At 38.9% G+C, this 22,258-nt stretch overlaps 1 protein-coding gene across 1 annotated transcript in view; it reads right to left on the reverse strand.

The window, feature by feature from the left end:
* The window catches only part of NCKAP5 (NCK associated protein 5), a 195,031-nt gene that overhangs the window by 89,923 nt on the left and 82,850 nt on the right, over positions 1 to 22,258 (reverse strand). Inside the window, exon 5 of the mRNA XM_063400949.1 lies at positions 3,185 to 3,253. Coding sequence (XP_063257019.1) covers positions 3,185 to 3,253 — 69 coding nt within the window. The remainder of the gene's footprint in view (positions 1 to 3,184; positions 3,254 to 22,258) is intronic.

Genomic DNA, 22,258 nt, shown 5'->3' on the forward strand with positions numbered 1-22,258 from the left:
TTTTTGAAATAACTCTGCATTTTGATTAGCTAATTCTTAAAACATCAGCAAAAATATCAACTACCCCAAGTTGCATAATCTCCTGCATGTGAATACAGTGAAGCTTTGACAGAAATCTCAGTTGGCACAGTGATGTGAATAACCATGACATTGCCACCTACAGATAAACTGACAGCTGAATTCCACAATAGGAAACTGGGATTAAGCACGTTAACCTCAAAGCCCAAAGGTACAGGAAGACAATCCTGGGTTCTGCGTTAAATTTTTCAGCAACAGAAGAATACATTTATGGAGTATGTCTGAAATTAAATAAGCTCTCTTCTTATTTATCAAGTACTGGAACATTTCAATGACACTTTTTTCCAAATACTGTTCCAGGCTTTTTACATTTACACTTCAGAGGTGAACAATTATTTTAAAATCAGTGAATAATTGTTAAAATTCATAAAGGACTCTGCTCAGCTTGACCCGTATGCTTTTCAGATTTAATCTCTCTGAACATTTGAGTTTCATTGAATTTTACCATCAAAATGATTATACAGCATGCATTTTTATGTCACAGTTGCAGGCATTTATATAATATTAAATGTAGGACATTATATGAATGAAAAGTACTATGTAAAGCAACTGATTAAAAAAAAGAAAAATGAGAGAAAATAATGGCAAGCTTTAAAAACTCAGCTCTGGAACCTCTTTGCTACAGAAAAACCACAGTGGCTATTTTTACTTCCTTCATACTCAGCTTAATGGCCACCAACACCTGAGCAGAGAGCACACAGTGCATCACGAGTGTCCTTTTCACTTTGTGTGACCCTGGGGGACCACGCAGGTGACACTGCCAGGGTGGCCAGGTTAAATGGTGCTGGAGTGCCCTGAGCACAGAGTGCCTGTGCCTGGGGGAGAGCAGCTGCAGGCTGAGGCTGCTGAGTGAGGAGTGAAAGACGGCAGTGCTCTCTAGAGTTATCAAATGATATTCCCAGGCCTCAATCCCTCAAGGGCCTGTCAAGCTCCCCAGAATGTCACAGCCAGGATGGCCAGGTGGTGGCTGGGGAGGGGAGCACTCCTTGTGCATCAGCCCAGGAGAAGTTCACTGCACTCACGGCTAATTTGGATACAGAGGCAAAATTAAAAAATTAATATCATGGTTGCAGTAGGCACTCACAGGTTTCAGTGGCAGCTTCAGCTGTCCCAGGTTTGGGTGTGATCACAGCCCCGTGCTCCAGGAACTGCTCTGCCCCTCACTCCAAACCTGCCAGGTGCCCCTGAGGCAAAGCAGGGCTGCAGCACAGACAGATACACGGCTGCTCCTGGAATAGATCTGCTCCTAAAAACACTGAGCAGCTCCTGAGAGCCAGACTGGGGAAGGGCTGAGGAAATCTTCACTGTCAACAAGAGGGGCTGGTGGGAGTTATCAACAGAGCAACCATCAGACTTACAGCCCTTAAAAAAAAAATTCCAGTGAAAATATTTTCAAATATTTTTAAATTTTTGAAGAAATCCTTACGGAAAGCATTTTATTTGCTTAAGATCTCGAGTAACAATCCCTGTCTGGAAAGGACTTCTTGGTTATTAACTAAATTTCTGTCTCATCTCCTATTCTCTTTATTGTTACTATAAAGAAAGAGGGTGAGGATGTGTGATTTCTTGTGCAGCTCCACCAAAGGAAAGTGCTCAGGTGGACGCTGGCTCAGGATTCCTGCAGAATTTGCAACTATTAAATATGGTTTTCTTGCCTCAGTCACTGGCAACAACTTCCTCACCCCAGTGACCAGAAGGCATTAGGTCCAAGCTTGTGCCAGCTGAAACAATGCTGGTTACAGTGCTTCTGCCAAAATATTATAAAACACAAAAAAAGAATGAGATAAACAAAAAATAAGACAGAGAAGCCCAAACCCACAGGTGGTGAGGAGCACTTTCTCCTGAAAAAGATGACACAGTGAGAGAAGGTGGATATAGCTGTGATAACACAGAACTGAAAACTGCCAAAATAATGTTGAAGATAACATAGTTCAGAGCACAGTTTGATTTAATTGTGTGATCTTTAAACTGAAACAGTGTGTAAAAAACAATCCTGGGTCAGAAATCCATCATGTTACTGCAAACAGACTAAAAGCATGTTTTCTGTCCTTCTAATCAGCATGGAGAGTTTTGCTGAGATGGACAGTTACAGTGCTTCACTCATTTCCAAAACTAATTATGTAAGCAGATTTTGTCCTAGACAATCAGAAAATAATTTTAAGTCAGGCTCTGTAATTCAAACAGAAGTTAGCAATTATATGGTAATTTCCTCCTTATCACCAAGATATCCACGCCTGGTTTGAGTGAGCACTGAAGAGTGACTCAGGCCACTGCAGACTCAGAGCCACAGACAGGCAGAGCATGGCCCATGGGAAGGTGTATCTGCAAATTCCCTGACAAAAATATGCCATAGTGGCAAAAGAGAGGATTTGCTGATGAAAATATGCACTAAACTGGTGCCACGACACATCCTTATTATGGAATGGGTAAATGATTTCTCTCTCTTTGAGCCACTGAGAGTTTAAAACTGGTTTAAACACAAGGCATGTTGAGGAGCCTTGTTGGGAGGAACAAGTGAGCATCAGTACATGAGTGGAGAAAGCTCCATGCAACAGGAGGCAGCAGACACCTCTGCAATGCAGGCATTGCTGGAGTGCTCAGACAGGATGTGAGGGGTGAATTATACTCTGGCTGTAGCTGGAAGCTCTGATCCAGCCAGCAGCTAGAAAAATCCAGCATTAAAACTGGGTATGTAACCCTAAGGGGGGGCTGAGAGACTCAATTCCAGGTTTTGGAATGTATTGCATGGGAAAATTGAGGGATTCTTGATGGAGAAGCCACTGCCACATGTGTTCCACCCTACAAAAAAGGAGTGCACAGCAATAATAGACAAATTATAATCTCCTCCTCCTAATGAAAGCAAACCTTCTTTGTATTGGTCACAGGGATATCAACTTTTCAGTGAAGAGCTGTGGTCAAAACAGGATTTACAGCAGAGGTCATGGAGAACACCACCTCTGACTGCCAGACACATGTTCTTGGAATTAATTAGAATGAGGTAATACAAAAATTGCAGAACAATGTCAACCTTTTAAGAGAGGGAGAGATTAATTTGTATTAATTTAATTATAGCAGCAGGTAAGAACAACCTTTTTATCTACCTTACCTCATCAAGACATCTTTCATACTGTTCTCTCTGATTTTCATTTTCCAGAGCCAGCGCTGAATTCTCTGCCTACAGTAAAATGGAATAAATAAGTAAATATGTAAATTTAGCAAAGGATATCTTTCAACACATGACAATTCATAAAAATCCTCAGGGGGGTTTACCTGCTGTACCTCTTCAAGACGCAGAATAAAATGCACCGCACAATTTATTTTGCTGCAGGTTGGTGCTTTTGAGTACAACCAGAAGTGACATTCATTTATGAGATTATTCACACCCTGCATTACAATTTAGAACAATATCATAGCAGATATTCCATGTATGTCCACCATCTCACCTTGTCAGGTGCAATAGAGCTGGCAATGAAATACTCTCAAAGATATTGACATTTCTTCTTAGAGGGACCTTGCTACCTGAGAACCCTTGGACACAAACAGAGGCAGCCACTATCCCAGGGAAACAAGAGCCAACATCAGGTAAACCTTCAGCTGTGGCAGCCCTTCTCAAGCCTGGTTTCTGCAGTGGGGAGCCCCACATGCACAGATCATTGTTAATAGTCTTTACTTACAGCTTATTTCAGGAGTGAGAGGATTTTTGCTCCATCTAAATGTAGTCTTGAAGTCAGACTTTTTTTCTCCCATATATGTAATTTTAATAATGATAAAATTTCCTGTGCAACAGGGCCTTTCATCTGTCTTTAGTTTTCATAATGCTCACATTTTTGTATAGTGAAAACTTAAAAATAGCACAGTCTGGTAAGTAAATCACAGTAAATTATTTTTCCCCACATATCTGTATTGACTTTAGGAATTCTTACAGTATGGGAAAAGGAAAATCTCTGAAGTGTGATGCAGTTTCACCAGAGCAAGCTTCAACTAGTCTTCTCTTAAAGACTGAGAAATCAAGACAAAATATATAAAAATCTATGAGTTAAAACTGGCTCTAGAAAACTCTGCCTCCCATGCATAACTTCTCATCACACAACCACAACACCAAAATCAATACATTCCCATAATTACAACTATTATGCAATTTACAGTACTTGCATTAGTTTAACCTTCTGTCAACCTATAAAACTTAAACAAGTGCTGTTTCAAAGGAATTCAAAGGAATTGTGGTTACACAAAACAACAGTGATAAATATAGTTAACATTTGCAGTTTTAGAGGAAAATTAATGTAATGTGCTGTATGGAAAGACTCTGAGAAAGATGTACAGTTTCCTCGTCCTTGTTAAAAAAAGTCAATGAATCAACAAAATAAGAATCCCAAAGTCTATTAAATTGATTCATTAATAAAAACTTCAAATCCAGCTGAATCATAAAAGTAAGGGTAGGAAGCAAAAGCAAATGTACACCATTATCCAGCATCTTGAAAGAGATTGAAGAGTAAAAGTGTGGGAAGAAACAAGGGCATATAGAGTTTACTTATTTAAAAGTCTAAATAAGCAAGTGTACAGAATCTGTGCTTTATCTCCAGGGCACAATTAAAGGCAGCAAAGGTGGTAAAATGCTCTGCATCATATTTTCACAATGTCACCTATGAATGGGTTCAACATATGGCTATAAAAAGTCTATGGGTGATCCTGCAGAGAGCACTGTGAGATGAGGCAGCAAAAAGTAGCAGATGCAAAAGTGGCAAAGTAGAAGAAGAAGCTGCAAAAGCAAAAGCAGCAGCAAGAAATCAGGAGCTGGAGAGTAAATGGTCCTCCACACTGAAGAGGCCATAGTTTGCTTATACAGACATATTCTTGCAGATTCATTGATAACATAAAGAGATATTGGTTACATAAAATATTCCTGAGTTTTCAGATGTTTTCTCTATGAATATTCCCCTAAAATGCCATCCAAAAGAAATTCTTGCTGTTTTGAAGCAATCATTAAAGGATTAGTCTGCACAGACTTCCACTCACACATAATGATATACTGATGGATTTTCTTTTTAATTTTCATTTTTATTAACAGAAAAATACATCGTATGAGTTTATCCTAAAATAGTTTGAGCAGACTGCTTGCACACAGAAATGTGTAAAAGAACTACAGCACACACTTCTACTATCTGGAATATACAGAGAGCTCCCCATGCTTCCCTCACTCCATGGTTTGGAATGCTGTAAAATGGAATGTTAAATCTTCCTGGATCTGTTCACTGAACCTCTGATTTCAGCAAGCTATTCCATTACAAACAGGCTACCAAAATTAGGAAATCTAAATCTGACAGCATTATAAATAAATGCTACATTTCAGCTCTTATCAATCCACAGTGGAAACATCTGTATAATAAAACCAATTCTCACACCACTGGTTTTAGAATTGTAGTGAAAGGATGTAATGCAGTCAATGCTAGCTTGACTTTTGTGCTTCTTGATTGCCAAGCAAATCATGCCTATTTATTTGGCATTTTTATAATGAGGACTAGAGTAGAAGGGAACACTTGACTGACTTTGCTTTACAATCTGTGCCAGTTCCCACAACATGGGAAAACCAGTACTCAATACATTATATCGCTCTACAGTGCAACCAAATACTTGATAATAATCCCCATTCCCCTGAAAGTATTCATTTGGAAAATTCGTAATAGCACTCACAGTCTCAAAACCTTGCCTCCTAATCCAAACCTTCATTTATTTAACAGAAATCATTGGGTTTTGATGTTATTGTAAGGCTGCTCAATTTTTGCTCCAAAGGATCTGCTTTCCTCTTGTATTGTATATTCTGGGCATCCTTTGCCAGTTAAGCAGGGTACATCTCCTTGAGAGGGACCTGCTATTAAATTTCCATTTTTATTTTCAGGCCACACTCAGAGAAGGCTAAACTGCAGGAAAAGCCCCCCTCTCTCCCCACAGCTTGAAAGTTTTTGCCCACTTGCAGGCACCCAGGGGCAGTGACAATTCTGACCCCAGTGCAGCCACCAATCCCACCCATGACCTGGCAGGGGACTATGCAGGGAACACTGAGCATGCTGAGAACAAGAACTGAGAGACCTGAGAACTTCCTGAGATTGCACTGATTTCTAGAGTGATTTCTAGTTTCAGGCACAGCTGTCCTCTAGGAACTTATGTATATTTTATGTCACACGTAAAAATGAACAATCACTCTCTGTCCCCCAGCCTGGCTGGCACTGCAAGTGATGCACACACAGAGCTCTCAGTGCCTGCCACCAGCACCACAGGCACAAACATCATTTCTGGGGGGACAGCTCACAAAGTACAGCAGCACTCAGTCAGCCAAAAGCAACTGGGTACAACTCAGATGGAACATCAGTACATGCTGCTTTTGGATCATTACAGGTTCAAGGATCCTAAAATGTCAAAACAGACTTCCCTCCCAGTTCTGATTTGGGAAAAAGTATTTTGCGTAGAGTCTCTCCCAAAACTGGAAAATTTAAAGATGGCTTGGACAATGCTATCCAGCCTCCAACTTCCTGAATTAGCAACAGCATGGTTCTGAATTGTGAGATGGAGTTTGAAAGGTAAAAACTTCAGACTACTTCAACAAAACAGGCTGCCTTGAATTGATATCACTGCTAACATACAGTCATTATGAGAGACTTTGTCAACTGATTTTAATTCCTTCCTCAGGATGAAATACATAGCCCTGGTAATGATAAAAATTCTGTGAGTCAGCTAACAGCTTTCTCTCTCTCCCATGGATATTTTCTCCTGTGGGGCAGCTGTTAGCATGGTTTCAAAGTTAATAAAAGGCCACACACCTGATGCTTCAACAGACAATCCTCTGCACTTTTATAACGACAGTGAAATTAATTAAAACATTGAATTTTCTACTAGATTGCACGAATAACAGAAAAGCATGACTAAAAGAGGATTATGTACAAGACAGTTTTCCTTACTCAACCTTTGTCTCAGAGCTGAGACAAAACCAAAGGACGGGAGAGGGAAGAAGGAAGAAAGCAGGGAGTGGCATGCATCTGGCACTAAGGGAAGAGGAGATCATAGAATCACAGGCTGGTTTGGATCAGAAAGGACCTTTAAAGATCACCTAGTCACGGGCAGGAGACGAAGGTCTAAAGGTTGTACATCTAGTTAGCAGCTCAGCATGCTCTGAAGGTATCATCAAGAAAGGTCAAGAGGAACAAAGTTATGACAGTGAACTTTAAAATCCCTGACAGAACGTTACCCCACAGTTACCAGGTGCACTCCTTTGTTATTCATACTAAGCCCTTTGTTCATTTATAGAAAGCTTTATTGATTTACACAGACATTCATTTGTCATGCCCACTGCAGTGTATTAAGAGCTGTCCAAGCACTTCAAATGTACTCAGGAATTTTTTCCTGCTTTCAGCCTCTGATTTTGTGTACTTCTGTGGTCACAGCCTCCTACAGCACAAGAGGTCACATCCTGTCATTGGCAAAGTCAGAAGTGACACTCTTGCATTTTTTCCTTGGGTTCTTGGAGCATTTTTGGTAAGCTGCTGTTCTAGGAAGAGTTTACCACTTGAACTACCTCTGTATCTTTGGTCACAGGGAACTTTTTGAATGTCTCTGTCCCTGCTATGCAGAAAATTCATCCTTTGAAAGACTAATCCAACAAATTGTCAAAGAAAAGTTTAACATCATACTTATGCTGGTCAGAAGAGCTGAAAATTACATTTGTGCTTTTAAATCAATGTAATTGTAGCAACAAAAGCCTTAATTTAATTCTACCACTATAACAGCATTTCCACTGGCCACTTTCCAGTGCCTTTTATATTAGTAAAGACAGCTCTTTGCTAGGACTAAAACGAGAACTGCTCCTCAAGGCCACCTGTCTACATTTGGATGTTTCCACCTTGTCCTTTACACGTTTCCCACAACAGATCAAAGCTTGGGCAACCATGGAGCAGCTCCCTGCTGAACAGCTCTGCTCCCTGGCCCTGCATCCCCAGGACACTGAGACTGGGGAGTGCCACCTACTGATGAAATACTCAGTGAATTTAGTGAAATAATACTTAACTATAGTGGTTTTTTTATTTAAATGTCCTAGTTTTAACTACTTCTTCTGGATCATGGAGATGAGAGAAAAAAAACCAAAACACCAAACAGAACAAATTAGTGATACAATGACAGCCAGGCTTCTCACCCTTTCTCTGAAACACTTAACCTTCTCAGTAGCATAATTTTCTGTTTTATTTTTTCATAGCCTGTTGTATTTAACCCCAGTTAAAACATTTGACATATGTTATCTGAAATACTGAGCCAGTATTTAATTCCCATTCACTTAAAACATGGCATGAAAGTAAAACATATGTGATGTTAAATAATAAAACACAGGAAACATTTGACATACTTTATCTGAAATATTCAGCCAGTATTTAATTCCCATTTGCTTAAAACATGGCATGAAAGTAAAACATATGTGATGTTAAATAACAAAACACAGAACTATACAAGTGTCAATTATAATTCTGTCTGTAAAAAGGCCACATTAAACCTTATTGGGCAGCACTGGTGGGGATCCTTCTTGCAATTCACAACTTCAACAATTTTTTTAAAATTTTTTTACCATTACAAAACTATATTAAATCTCAAAATCTCCCATGATCTGATACAGCTGTGCTATCCGTGGGTTTGGAGACTCATAGAGAGCAGTACAACCTTCTAATGAATGCTAAAAATCAGAAGTATTTATTCAACATCAGGAAAGCAACCACTTAAGGTTACAAAAACCCCTTGGGTTTAAATGTTGTGAGCAAAAAGCAGCCCAAGGTCTGCTCAGCTTCTTACGATGCCTCACCAATTATTGATGAGCAAATTCATGTATTTAAACACGAATCTACAGCAGAAATTATGTAACAGTGTTAAAATTTGTGCTGATTTCATGCCGTCAAAGATCAGAACTTGTTAATTTTTAGCAGATTTTTAGCATTTTGCAGGGAGAGACTCCCACCCACAGTCCTGACTGGGGCTCATAACCACAAAAAGCCTTTTCCTGTCTGCTGAGCTTTTCCCAGTTCACACAAGATGAAACAATGAGGAAGCCTCCCTTTGGAAAGAAGAGTGTAACTAGAATTCAATCCTGCAAATCTACTTATATTGGATAAATGCACAAACTTCAGGAGCCAAACCCACCAAACCAGAACCAAATGAGATTCACACACTGCTGATGAGAATTAAATGTGTTCTAAAAACGACTAAAGCAAACCTCATATTCCTGGGAATTCCTCTGTGGAATACCATTTTTTTTCCCCAGAATTTAGGGCTGGAAATGTGCAACTTGTTCAAGCATGGCAATATTTGTCCTTTTTTTTTTTTTCTTTCAGTTAACTCTAAAGTAGTTAAGAATGATGAGCCTTTAAAACCTTCAGCATTTTCCCTTCTGACACCACAGAAACGTTTGGAGTTGACATTTTAAGAAGGTTAGGAATAGATCTGGCAAAACAGACTGCATTATAAGCACAGGCTTATCTTCCAGCAAATAATCACCTAGGCTACTACTAACAGATATATCAATAACAAAGTTGTGTGTTTCCCTGCATGCAAATTGTAGAAAACAGCAAATTCTACCAGTATTTACAGAGATAATAATAGATTCTCAATATTTCCACTGGTAAAGCACTGTAAATACAGACCTTTGTACAAACGGATTAAAATTATGAAGGATGTCTTTTTTTTCCTCCAAAAAATTCTCCCAAACATAATAAATAAATTTTTAAAAAAATCTTCCACATAAAATATTTTTTGAGCATGAGGAGTAAAAGAGATCTGAGGCAGCAGAGACAGCCAGCACACAACTGTATTTCCTGAAGTTAAAGACATGGTCTACAGAACACATGTACACTTGATAAAGCACAGAGGTACAAGCATGGAGAGCCTAAAGCCCCACCAAGATTCTCATCCCATTGGTTTTTTTCCCCCCTTCTTGTTTTAAGTGATTTGTTCCCTTATGGAATTGCTTTCCTTAAGAACTGAGAGCATTTCACTCTGACACTTACTGTGCCTCACCATGTAATACTCACAGGCAGTTATTTCTTTTATCAAAAAAAATAAAAGTCTCTGGTCCAGGAAAAAAGGTCTGAGATCCTGAAACTGCAAGTCAAACTAAGATTCTTACAATTAACACAGACAGATAAAGGCAAGTGGTGAGGACTTGATTAATGAAAAATGGCATTTTGTGTTTGATATCAACTTGTATGTGACACACACCTAAGCATCTTTGCATTGAAAACTCTTATAGGAGCCAATCACATCAGATTTGGTCAGTTGCATTTATTTAAATTTTTCTTGCCAAGGGAAATTCTAACTCTTTAAAATAGTAATGATTTGAAATTAGTAAAGCTTAGTTGAAAACCGTTGACTATCTGTAAACCCAGCGCTGAAGCTCAATCAAAAAACTTATGGTGCAGTCATTTTCAAAGAAAATATTTGTTTTGCTTTGCAAGGAAACATTTTGGAGAAGATTTTTATCAAATATAGAAGCGACATTGAAACCAATAGCTTAATTTTGGCTTTGAATCCTTCTGAAATTATACATACGGAAACCACCTTTAAAAATGTTTTTAAAAGTAGGTTTTCTTTTCTTTCTCTTCTCTTCTCTTCTCTTCTCTTCTCTTCTCTTCTCTTCTCTTCTCTTCTCTTCTCTTCTCTTCTCTTCTCTTCTCTTCTCTTCCCTTCCCTTCCCTTCCCTTCCCTTCCCTTCCCTTCCCTTCCCTTCCCTTCCCTTCCCTTCCCTTCCCTTCCCTTCCCTTCCCTTCCCTTCCCTTCCCTTCCCTTCCCTTTCCTTTCCTTTCCTTTCCTTTCCTTTCCTTTCCTTTCCTTTCCTTTCCTTTCCTTTCCTTTCCTTTCCTTTCCTTTCCTTTCCTTTCCTTTCCTTTCCTTTCCTTTCCTTTCCTTTCCTTTCCTTTCCTTTCCTTTCCTTTCCTTTCCTTTCCTTTCCTTTCCTTTCCTCTTTTCTTTAGATCTTTAGGAAAACTCATGTATTTTAAGCCATTTTTCCAAGCAATAAGAGAGGCCACTTCAGAATTTACTGAGAATGAGTTCTCCTTCAAAGCTGGGCAGTTCTGACCATGAGCTCAGTGACACTGTGACAGTTTTGTTCTTGCTGTGATTCCATTATCCACACCTGAGCAGCACACAAAGCTTCAAGGTTCATCTAATGGGAGGTTGAAAAGAAGAGGACATTTCAGATCTGTGTGAATCTGAATGAAAATTAATGTTTGGGCCACTTCATCCCGGCAGAAAACACTTCTTATTTTTCCCCTCTTGTCTCTGAGATATTCAGAGAAAATATGGAAATAGTACTACTGATTCTTGGATATGGAAAAAGAAGAGTAAGGGAAAAACTGCCTTCACAGGTAGAAAATCTTGAAATTAAGTATGAGGAAGACAAGGATTACCTAGAGTATATTCAGGATTTTTTTTTAAATTTCTAGAAATTCTATCTATCAAGAGCAGCTCTTCTCCTCCAAAGTAGCTTTCCTATGTTTTTTTCTAATAACATCAAACTGAAAAAAAAATATAATTTCACAGGTCAGTGCAAAAAAAATTGCTTTAATGCTGGAAGTGGTGCTTCCAGGCTGCTCAGTGCACCTGAACCGAAGGGCTGCTATTAAATTATAGTGAACAGTAAAAATTTGGAGCTCAATTTGGCACCATCTTCAAGGAAGACCAACACCAACCTCCTCTGCACTCACCCATTCCACTCCCCCAAGGAAATTAAGTTTGAGTTTGCTCATGGGGGCTGATGATAGAAACAAAATATTCAGACTTTACTGCCTTCCTGCTTTTTGTCCCCTCATTTAATGTATAACCTACAACACAAATGTATCCCACACCCAATTATTTTGGATCTCACTGGAAGGTAAAACAACAGATGTTTTGCTCTGACTTCACAGAAAGGGGATGCTGAATATTTACCAAGGAATATTTTTTCCTAATTATTTATCCTCAGTTCCTTCATTCAGTTCAAACAAAAGTAATTATGAACTAAAATGATTTAAACTGACAGTCTGGAAAACACTGATTACATATGCTTGAATGTCACATTCACTGGTTGGCTGATGGGAAACTCACACCAGTTCTCTGCCATGCAAGTGGGAAAATAGATATTCTTCTTTTTTTCCAAAGAAACATGTATGTGTTTTTCTGAAATGGAAAAAATACAACATACAACTACTGGTTTTTCACGTTAAAAAATGTCTCTTGAGCTTTTTTTAAATTTGAATTCTGAGAAAAAGAATGACTTTTCTTTGTGATACTATGCAATAGATTAAAAAATTATGTGATGGCGTAATTGATACTGCCACAAAGCATTTTTAAACATAATAAAATATAAAATATATTCTTTTCCTCCTCCTATGCTGCATCACTTTGCTCCTTTAAAGACTTCAAGTTAAAAGCTTTCCACCACAATGAGCCATTAATGTCGCCTGTCTCACAGTCCGCAACATAAATTTATAACAAGTTTTTCTGTTTTAACTACATGGGAGTGCTGAGTTATTCCTGAAGGCGATGTTTCCTGCAATTCCACTCTCTCCAGCAGAAGTCACCCATAAGTCAACCTCCAAAATAAACTTCTCTTGATGGCTTTGGATGTTTGTGTCCCTCCCAGCTACGGAGGGAAGCCCAGTGGAGCAGCACAGGTACCGGTGCTGTGCTGTGGAGAGCAGCAAATGCCACACAACGTGCAGCAATTCTTTTGTAGCCACTAGCCAACTCCTAATAACTGCATCACAAAATTGCTGCTCGTTTCTTGCTAGCTGAAATGAAACTCTGTTTGCAAACATCCCCCTGTTTCTCCTGAGAGCTTTGGACGTTTTTCTCTTTTGTTCTTGCAGGCACACAGCACGGATTGGGCAATGCCCCTTGCTCCACACAGCAACACGTGGCTTCTGCACTGACATTTGTTAAATTGAAAGCTCTGATTCATTTAATTCTTACTCTTTTAGAGTGGATTTGCAGAGTAATTGTATTTGGCCCAGAAGAACAGCAGCCCAAGCCTCAAATTCTGTCTTTTAAAAGGTTCAGCAGATTAGAGGGTTTTTGTTTTTTTCTGCCCTGTGCAGACTGTGCTCACTTAGAGGAGATGGGATAAGGATCCCATGGAAACTCTGATGTGGCAGCACCTGACTGTGATCCTGACTGGTTATAGGAAATGTCTCCTGCTGATCTGGCTGCCACCAGGTCCATCCACATTGGCTTGGGGGAGCTATGTCCTCATCTCCAGGGCTTTTTCTGGTCATCACACTGAGCAGGCTACAGCTCACACCGTGGTGTGACCCTGCATCCCATGGGTTCCTCTCCCAGGAAATGGAACTCCAGCTGCTGCTGGGCTTACCTGGAGTCAGAGTGACCCCAAAATGTACACAGCACAGGTCTGAGGATCTGCTCCTGTTCCACTGCTCCCAAGGCAGGCACACACTTATAACAGGATTTTCCACATTAATAGGGAAGCCCTAAGGAAGTCAGCTGCCAGGACAAAAATGGACCCCACAACACCAAAATAAAACAGACCTGTTGGGATCTTTTTCCTGCACACAAGAGAGATGGCCTGAGGAACTTTTCTACTTGGACATTTTTATAGCTTTGTACATTATGAAAAAAAAATGAAAACCTATACAGAATTATATACCTTCAAGCCAGCTACATGGAAAGCAAATTCTATTGTAATTATATATTATTAAGTGTGTTATATTAAACTGTATTATATTAAACTCTTTCTCAATTATTAACTTAACCTTGTTCCTCAGCATATAAAATTTGTCTCAGATTTTGTTCTTCGTACTTACATTTGTTGGCAAACTACGTTCTAGAAGGCCCAAGAAATTCTCCCACAGCTTTGGGAGAATGTGGCAAACCAGAGGTTCTTAAAAAACAAGCTTTGGCTGAAAATCAGTCTCAAATGGCACAGACTTTAGGTTAAAGTTGACTCAGTGGTGCCCCAGTAAGAAGCTCAGGCATGAAAGGCACAGCAGCAGCAGCAGCAGCCCAGCCCTGATCTGCAGAATGAGCCAAATTCACATCACACATAACCAAATACAGCTCAAGTGCAGCCACTGGAACTGCACCCACCTTCACATGTCTAAATCTGATAGCCAAATGTAATAACATCAGTGTCAAGGGTGAGGAAATGTTGCTGTTATCTTATTCCAAGCTCCCGTTCAAGAGCAGGATCAGTGATTAATCAATTGGCCTAAAGGGAAAATGCAGAGAAAAGAACCAAAATAAATTGATGTATGAAATACTATGCAATGTCACATACACCTAGAACTGATCACATTTCTGCTCTGTCAGACTGGCCTGCAATTGGGAAATATTCCTGCCTGGCAGACGTCACCAGCGAGGCAAATCGCTTGCTCAAAAAGAGGAGCAATTCTCATCTCTTATTTCTATTCAATGTCTGTGAAAAATACAGGTTTTGCCTAATACCGGCAAAGTTCTTTTTTACAATGAACTAAGAATACTTACTTTTACCCATCTAAATGGGTAAAAATTTGAATAGTTACCTTGGGGCCTCTGCAAAGGGCAAAATATTTGAGAAAAAGAGGATAAGGATGACCATCACTGGAACGGAAAAAACCCTATATTGTGTCATAACAAGAGGAGCAAGAGGAAGAGTGTTTCTTTAAAAGTGAAGTTATATCAACACTATCTGCAAAGATCTGCCAAAGCTGGCTCAGGTTGCTCACTCTGGTTCTCAAGGGGAGTTAATTGGCTCAAATGAAAGCTATTCCATGCAGCCCCACTGCTTCTGCTACCTGAACTACTTTGCATGGCAGGGCATTATATAAAAAGATGATGCTGTTTATAAAGCTTGCAACAGAGCCTTTTTCTGTTTCACACCTCCTACCTTAATTGAATCAAATTTATGCATGCATGTGTGTAACAGCAATCTCTGCACGGCGCTGGGGAGACACGACAATGTCTAACAAAATCCTGCTTATGAGATACAGATCAGACTTAAGTCACAGAAAGAACACTTGTTGTTTAATAAAAATAAAGTTATAATGGTCATTATTTTAACAGCAGCTGAAGTGTAATGACATCAAATGGGACTGAAGGAAATTACCAAGGAGGATGTGACAGACTTTTCTCTAACATGTCTAAGGTCTGAATAAGCAAACTCCATAAGGTCCAAAAGATGAAAAAGGAGGAGCTATTGGAGATAATTAAGGAGAAACTTCAGCTGTTTCAGCCCCATGACCTCTTCACTGAGAAGCCTCCACTCATTTCCAGATTACCATTAACTGTTAAGAGAAATGCTATCCAAGTCTTGCAGCAGGACAGAAACAATAGAAGAAAATGCTTTAGCTTCTGTTTAAACACACAGCAGTCTCATAATGCACAACTCTCACACTCATTTCTCAAATCTGAAACTGTTGCTGCAATAACTTTACAGAGGATTTTGTCTAGCAAAGTAGCCAATGTGTAGGTACTTGTTAGATTTTAATGAAAAACTGAATGAAAAATATAGGTCTTACTTGCTTCCTCTATTTAAAATATCCTTTTCCTAAAGAACTTAAACATTAACACCTAGAACATTTAAAATCAGAAGGGTTTTTCTGAAGGAAGAGACCATTTGACTGAAGAAACCTGCATGCTTATTAAAGGGAAGCAGCTGTAATCACCAACTGAGCACTTCTAAATAATTTCCACGTGTTGGCCTTGTCTGAGCACACAGTACCCAGAGGAAGAATAGAATGAATCCCAAAGATGAAGGGGCACTGTCACCACACGTGACAAAGGCCAGCAGGGATGCCAGGTATCCCTGTGGGAAGGGAAGAAGCTGTGCCCTCTAGATGGCATTATGTGCCTGTAGATCCCTGTAGAGCTGCAGAGCCCTGCCAGGCAAGGTGACCACATCCCCACCTGCACAGCAAGCAGGGGCCCAGAGGTTGTTTATCCAGGAAAATCAGCTGGCAGCTCCTGGGCTGTGAGGGAAGGTGAGAGCTGCACACTCCTGCAGGGCACAGCAGGGCACAGACCTGCTTTTCCCATGTGGGAAGCAGAGGAATGGTGCTCAGCCTAAGGTGGAAAAAAATGGAGGAGCTGACCCCATATGGAGAAAGGCAACTTAACTGAAAGGCGTGGGCAATATATGCAAACATAGAATAAAAACCAAAAACAAACAGAAAAAAAAATATTGTCCTTATGAATAAACAAAACTCCCCTTGGCATTTAAGAGCTTCTAAAACAGACAAGTGTACCCTAAAATGTGCATGTAGCCATCCATATCCACGCACATGAGGCTATAATGCATCCATGTGAAGCTTTTTTGGCTATACACTGAAATTTAACACTTGCTTAGTGATAACCAGGTATCTACAGAACCATCAGCAAAAATCAGTTTCATGCATAATGGGCCAATGTCAGACTATTCCATGTTTGATTTATCTATCCTCTCTGTGTATTTATAACTAATCTTAAAATCTGTGCTTGTCACCATGACAGATTAAGCAGACTTAAAAATAATCGTTTGGGTATTTTCTGCTGTGGACAATCAAATTAGCTGCATAGTAAAGCCAGTGAATATCGAATTTCAAGAGTATGTTAATGATACAAATTTCACATATGTGGTTAAGCATTTCCCAGCACAGGAGCCAGCCCTTACAGGCCGGAATTCAGCAGTGCCCCTAATTCTAGTTTATGAGTTTAAATATACCTGCCCAGATTCCTTTCTCTAATCTTCAATCTATAATCTGTATTTCTACAAGATGAACTAAAAAAAAAATCACTAGCAAATTAAGAAAAAGTGGTGCATCACCATGAGATGTCAATAATGTTTGAGCATTTTCAAGGTTAGTAAAGAGAAATTATAAAAGAAGTTATTTCACTACATTGTAGTAAAAAAAAGTATAGTATATAGTATAGTATATAGTATATAGTATATAGTATATAGTATATAGTATATACTATATACTATATACTATATACTATATACTATATACTATATACTATATACTATATACTATATACTATATATAGTATAGTATAAGTATAAAGTAAGTATATAAAATAAATATAAGTACAGAGTTGTAAGGGATTCAGCTCTAACAGCAGAGGTAAATTAATTGGGATTTCCTATGCAGCCTGTGGAGAAGGTCCACAGAATACTGGGATTTTAAAATGTTACTTTGAAATGAACTGCAACTATTTATTTAGTTTATGAACTGTAGAGCTGTCATTGCTGTCAGCCAAATTGCATGCATTAGTATGTAAATTAAAAATACAGGGCGTGATTCTAAAACTCCCTGTCACATAGAAGCTTGCTCTGAAACAAGTGGCACTGTGAGTAATGAGCAGGCTCACAGAGAGGGCTTGTGAGAGCCAGGCCCAGAGAGCACAGCTGAGAGAAAATGTTTAAAAAACTACTGAGTCTCCCTCTGTGCAATGATGGATGTGTGGGGATAAACACAGCCTGGATCTGTAACACAGGCTTGGAAAATCTCATTGCATTCCGCAGGGAGAGTGGATTCTCAATTGTACCACAGGCCTGATTGCTAAGAGAGGTAAGTTACATTAACTGCTGATTATCTGCAAGAAGGCACCACACTTGGAAAGAAGGGCACTGCAAAACTATCATTGGATTATAAAAGGCAGGCAGAAATATCAGACTCCTTCACTGCAGCCTAGCAAGGACTGCGTGCAGAATACAGTTAACATTCATTACGATAGAGAAAATCTGACAGGTTTAATAAAAGCGAGATGATTTTCCTTGACTTCTGAGACTTACCTTTTCTTCACTGACTGTACCTATTCCTCAGACCTTCTGGCACCAAATCATTATTCTTGTGGCCATATTAAGTGCTCTGAACTATTTAAAGACTGCTGCTATGTCAGCCAGCTAAGTACCACACAGCTTTCTCTGTGGCACACAGCTATAAGGAAAGAACCACTGGACTACAACTTGGAAAATCCTAGAAAAAAATTAATTTATAACTTGCTTTTTACAAAAAATATATGTAATTTCATTTGGCTGTGGTAAAATGAACATTATATGCTTTTATATCTATTATTATATATGATATGTTCTCATTTGTTTCAATAAAATTTTCAGATGTCAATATATTGTCTTGAGGATTCTATTGTATAATTTTTACAACTGCATGCACCAAAACTTAGGAAAAAAAATCATCACTGTAGGTGAACTAAAGGATATGCTAAATAGTAGCCTGACTGAAATATTAATGTGAAATAAAAAAAATTGCATATGAGACATATGCATATATTGCATTTTCTCCCACCTGCAAGATGTTGGATTCACTGTCCTGAGAAAGAGCATTTTATTCTGCTTTGTGAAGGAAGAACCCAGGAACAGCACAAGTTACTCACTCCTTTCCTCTGTGCCTTTACCTCACTGGGATACACTGATGTGTGATGAGCACTGAAGCTGGACAGTGACTTTCACCTTGAAAACTTTTTCATGAGCAGGCTAGAGGAGAAAAACTCTGATCCACAGCAAAATTCATGAGTACTTGATGGGGATGACACAATGACACGCTTAGAACAATTAAGTGCCGTTTTAAGACACAACAGAATGGAAATAAGAGTTGAAGCATACTCTGTTGAGCAACTGGTTGAATTAGCTTATTTCAATATATTACTGCTTTGTGGGTATCTCAGAGGACAAAACAGAGAGTTGATCTGGAAGCTTTTTCCTTTTCAACATGTGCTAAAACCTCAGAAGTTCTGCATGTCATGACCCAAAACATTTAACCTCTGAACCACTGCCGTGGTGTGACAGAGGAGATGCAATTTGATATTCTTTTATTTTCCCTTAGACTCCATCAGAAAAGAAAACAACACTGTTTGTAACTCAGACTAAAATTCCCAGGAGGCACCACAGCTGATTTTAGAAAGCATTTTAAGGTTTCATTGAACTGCACAGTGAGAAAAATGCAGATAAGCATGGCCTCCTCTGTATCTCTTGGACTATGGAGACAATGACTTCATGTACAGTTATTTTTATCAAGGCATTCTCCCGTTTCAGGAGATGGAATTGTTTGGTGAACAGTGGATCAGAAGTCTGTCTCTAATGATAGCAGGAAATGGTTACAGCAGTGACAGAGTAAACCTGAACAGCTCTTCTTACATCCAGTGGGCAAAGGTATTTTCAACAACCCTGTTGTAAATTCATATCCCTACTAGATCATCTTGATTTTTCCACGCCAATAGAGAAATTGCCATGAATTTCAACTGGCTTAGTGAAAAACAACCCCACAAAATAAAAGGAGAGAGAAAACTAGAAAGATAAATATTTTACATGTCTGAAAGAAATATATCCTCTTCTCTTTAAATACTCACCACATCCTAACTGAATTGAACTCTCTGCCCAGGAGAATCCTCGCCCACATGAGGATATTATTTCCAGTGACATCCCAACAGATAACTCTGTGCCAGCTATGGAGCTCCACACCCGCATGGCTGGAAAAGCCACGGGGGAAGATGTGAAGTGGCAGGAGGGGTACAAACATTTGGGAAGGACGTGATTTTGAGGACTTCAGAGGAGCAGGTGGGGACAGACAGCAGGAGGAAAGAACCCCAGGGCACAAAGGCAAGGAGAAAGGCAGCAGCCATGAGATTCGCTTTGCAAAGACCAACTGAGCCATGGGGGACCTACAGTAGATGAGCTCAAGCACCAACAGGTTATAGAAAACATTCACCTTGACAGTACTTGTTCGATTTTAATTTAAAATTTATTCAGTTATTGGAAAGCTGAAACAGTTTGCCAACACTGTTATCTGGAGAGAGCTGGAATGAACTGGGCTGTTTGTGAAACCAGTGATGCAGCTCCACTCTGATTCATTATCAGCCACTGTGTAAGTTTGGAAAGAAGACTTTCCCTGCCTCATTGTTTGATCCCTCGCTACAAAACACAAAAGAGTTCTTAGGCACAGTTCAGAAAACTAATTATAAAAGTCTCCTACTGAAAAGATTTAAAAGTAAAATAATCCAATGATTAGACTTAAGTAGGTTGGTCTCTGGTAACAAATCAGCATAATGAATCTGGTTATGTGGATGGCCAAGGCATTGGGCTAAGAGGCTTCCGGCTGAATTAAACACATGGGCTGGAACATGACTGGTTGCTACAAAATTTTTACAAAGTTGCTACAAAATATTTAAAAGTTTCACGATTTTTCTATGCATCTAAGTCAAGTGATTCACATTCCTATACACCAGTGAATCAGCTGATTTTCAATAAACAAGAAGCCTTTCCTCACAGATATTTTTAGAAACTCAGAATCTCCTCTGCATATGGTGTGTTTCTTTCCATGGAAAAGAAAATTTTAGTTTTCTTACCATTTTAAATAGCTGTACATGCAAAATCATTAAAATAAAAATAAGTAAAAGAAAATAAAGAGGAAAGAAAAAAAAAAAAACAACCAAAACCAGAAGCATCCCATTTAAAGTTATCTTCTCAAAATACCCAGAGGAATTATGTACCCTTCTCATATTTCTTTTTTATAGTTCATAGTTCATTGCTATCACATCTTTCTTCCTCTGCAGAGTAGTAAAAACATAATATGGGAAATACTTGACATACTTCCTCATTTGTTTAATGGTCATGATACAAGGGAAATTACTCCCCTAATATATTTCAACATTTAGCTTATTATCCTGAGTAAGTTTTCTCCCAAAGCTCAACTTATTAAAACAAAACACATCTTTCTATGATGAACTGCAAAGGGTAAGAGGGCAAAATTCTTTAATTAAAATTAGAGTGGTTCCATGATTCTACCCCAGCAGATACTGCTCCTGCTGCAGCTGAGTTTACTGAAACTTTCATTGAGTCTCACTCACCCGCAAGCAATGAGATTTTCACACATGAATTAGGCTTTTCATTCAGGAACTTCAAGGTTACAATCTAATGCTACCCCAGTGGTTTGCTGGAAAAGGCAAGGCTGGGAGCAGCCCTCAACCAGGATTTTTTGAGGCCAAAAAAACTCTTGGGGAAGCAGACACTCAGCAAGTGGAACCTCCTCTTTGCTTATTTTTAATTTATTTTATTTTGAATGCAAATACTGTCAGCTGTGCACTGTCCCAGTCACTGCCAGAGCAGCCAAAAGCAAATACCTGCTGAGCAAGTTGCACTCCTGCAGTGGCAAAGGAGGATGTCCAAAAGAGCTGGAACACTTCACAGAGTCAGACACGGTTAATTCATCCTGAATTACCCTCCCTGCATAAATGTCTGTGCTAATGACAGACTTAATAAGCCTTCAAAGCTGACACAGTATTTATCATTGATTAAATTTTTAAAATCAAAGTAACTATAGCTTTTACAGACATGTTTAGATTAAGACTGACATTAATGCTGTGTATCAGTTTAAATCACTTGCAATTATGCAGGTGCTTGGTGCTTGTATTTCAGTCATTTGAGGCTAAATTGGGGCAGGCAACCCATAGCTCCACACTGGATAACAAAGCTTTGGGACACTCTTAAGGCCTTTACAGACACTGTTTGTCTAATATGGAATATTCTTAAAGCTTCCCTCTGTGGACTGTAAATGTGTAAATTGTTCTTGCTGGAGAAAAGACATAGTAGACAATCTTGAAATGAAACTCCATGTAACACCTAACATACCCAGGAGAGCAAATTAAGGCTTTGAGAAAAATCTCCAACTTGTATGTATATGACTTTGGAAATGTCACATTATTGTTTTACTGTAATTGTGAAAATGGTGAAAAAATCTGGAATTGCTGTATGGGGGTTGATGCATGTCCAGAATAAATTCTACTTTTTCTATATTTCTGGCTACAGTTAATAAAAAAACCCAACAATTCTTCTGGTGATGAAAGCAGCATTAAAAAAAAGGAAATTTCACCACACAGTTCAAATGTTATTCACCATATTTCATTAATATTTCATTTTTTGCAGCACTCCAGATACACAGCAAAGATATCAGAGAATGGTTTTTTTCTTTGTAAGAATTAGAAGGCATTTGATCATAACTACTGAAGTAAATTAAATGGCATTTCAAGAGCAGCCAACAAAAAAATGCTGAAGGCATGAAGAAATTCTGATATCCAGGAAATCACAATTAATTTCAACTAAGTAAAATGGGGCACAAGATGGTGTGAACCATTTTTTTATTTGTCATCTGTTTCATTTGATTAGAAACGTATGGCATTTATCAGTCAGTAG

Source organism: Prinia subflava, chromosome 6 (assembly GCF_021018805.1).
Source record: "Prinia subflava isolate CZ2003 ecotype Zambia chromosome 6, Cam_Psub_1.2, whole genome shotgun sequence".
NCBI lineage: Eukaryota > Metazoa > Chordata > Aves > Passeriformes > Cisticolidae > Prinia > Prinia subflava.